At 73.7% G+C, this 2,044-nt stretch overlaps 1 protein-coding gene across 1 annotated transcript; it reads left to right on the forward strand.

Annotated features, from left to right (window-relative positions):
* Positions 1 to 24: 24 nt before the first annotated feature.
* LmxM_15_0440b_1 (uncharacterized protein) lies at positions 25 to 1,995 on the forward strand (the record flags this gene model as incomplete). The annotated part of the gene is made up of 1 exon (XM_003886428.1): positions 25 to 1,995. A coding segment is annotated over one exon (1,971 nt), but the record flags the coding sequence as incomplete, so codon positions are not given.
* Between the last annotated feature and the right edge of the window lie 49 nt (positions 1,996 to 2,044).

Genomic DNA, 2,044 nt, shown 5'->3' on the forward strand with positions numbered 1-2,044 from the left:
ACGATCCGCGCGGTGGAGGAGCAGATGAAGGACCGCGCAGTGCAGCTGCACAGGGACAACGAGCGTGCCGCCGCGGCCCGCGAGCGCGTGCGCGACGCGCTGCTGGAGCAGTACCCGTTCCTGCCGAAGGACCTCCACGGCATCCCGCTGGAGGATCTGCCGCTGCGCGACGACGACGAGTTCGTCGACGCGGAGCAGGAGCGCGCGCGCCTGGCCGCGGAGCCGGTGCGCAACGCCGAGACGCTGCGCGCCGCGGAGGACCGGATGAGGGCGCGCGCAGGGAAGGTGGCGGACGTGGCTGCGGCCACCGAGGAGGCGCTGCGTGAAAGGCTGCCGTTTGTGGAGGTGGGCAAGGTACCGCTGCGCAGCATGGGGCTGGAGTCGTGGCCGGAGTTCGCGGCGCTGCTGGCGCAGCTGGAGGAGCTGGCCAAGGACCACCCGGCGGCGGCGAAGGGGCCGGAGGCGCGGCGGCTGGAGAAGGCCATGGTGGACCTGGCCAAGCTGCGGGCCTACGACGAGGCGGCGGCGACGCAGTGCGACGCGATGAAGGAGGCCGACCTGCACGAGCGCTTCCCGTTCCTGCCGGAGGAGCCGGTGCCGGGGATGCCGCTCGCGGAGGCCGAGCTCGTCGCGGACCCCGAGTTCCGCACGCTGGCGAACGAACTGGTGGACCTGCGCAGGAACCCGGAGGCCAGCCCGCAGGCGCTGCGCGCCGCGGAGGCGGCGCTGGCCGACCACGCTGCCGAGGTGGCGGCCGCGAAGCTGCGCGCGACGGAGGAGGCGCAGGCGCACTACCCGTTCCTGTCGAAGCGCGTCGCGGGCGTGCCGCTGAGCGAGCTGCCGCTGGCGCAGGACGAGCTGTTCCAGGCGCTGGTGGCGCAGCGCGCGCCGCTGCTGCGGGAGCCGGAGGCGAACGCCCAGCCGCTGCGTGCCGTGGAGGACCAGCTGCGCAACCGCGCAGCGGTGCTTGCGGACGCCAAGGAGAAGCTGGACGCCATCCACGCCGCGGACAGCGACGAGGTGCGTGCGCACAACCCGTTCCTGCCGCACAGCGACGTGCGCGGGGTGCCGCTGCGCGAGCTGGGCCTGTCGCAGGACGCCGAGTACGTGGACAAGTGGCTGGACCGGCTGCGGCTGATGGAGCACCCGGAGGAGAACCGGCCCGCCATCCAGGCCGTCGAGGGCGCGCTGCGCGACCGCGCCGAGGAGCTGGCGCGGGACAAGCTGCGCGCGGAGGACGAGCTGCTGGCGAAGCACCCCTTCGTGGCACGGCCGCCGGGTGCGCCGCTGCTGGCGTCGCTAGGCGTGCCGGTGGACGAGCAGTTCCGACAGATGGCGCAGGAGCACGCGGCGCTTGCGGAGGAGCCGGTGCGCAACGCCGAGCCGCTGCGCGCGGTGGAGAAGGCGATGCAGGCCCGTGTGGCCGCGCTGGCTGCCGCGGACGCCGAGGAGACGCTGAAGCCGGCGGAGGCTGCGCGGGTGCTGGTGCGCGAGCACCTGATGTGCGTGCCGTACGTGCACCCCGACGTGCCCAAGGACGCGATCTTCAGCGAGCTGGCGGAGAAGCGTGACGCGCTGCTGAGCGACCTGGAGCGCAACGCGGCGCCGCTGCGCGCGGTGGAGGAGGAGATGCACGAGCGCGCGGTGCAGGTGGCGGCGCAGCACAAGCGCCGCACGCGCCCGGAGCGTCGGCTCTCCACTGTGCAGATGACGGACGTGGAGCCGGAGAAGGCCGGCGAGGTGCGGGAGCAGGAGGCGGACACGGCGCCGTTGCTGTCGGGCACGGAGGTGCGCGACCCGTACTACCAAGAGCTGGTGGCGCTGCGCGCCTCGCTGGTGGAGGAGGGTCCGAGGCGCTACGCGGACACGATCCGCGCGGTGGAGGAGCAGATGAAGGACCGCGCAGTGCAGCTGCACAGGGACAACGAGCGTGCCGCCGCGGCCCGCGAGCGCGTGCGCGACGCGCTGCTGGAGCAGTACCCGTTCCTGCCGAAGGACCTCCACGGCATCCCGCTGGAGGATCTGCCGCTGCGCGACGACGACG

This window comes from Leishmania mexicana, contig 97 (assembly GCF_000234665.1).
Source record: "Leishmania mexicana MHOM/GT/2001/U1103 WGS CADB00000000 data, contig 97, whole genome shotgun sequence".
NCBI classification, from domain to species: domain Eukaryota; phylum Euglenozoa; class Kinetoplastea; order Trypanosomatida; family Trypanosomatidae; genus Leishmania; species Leishmania mexicana.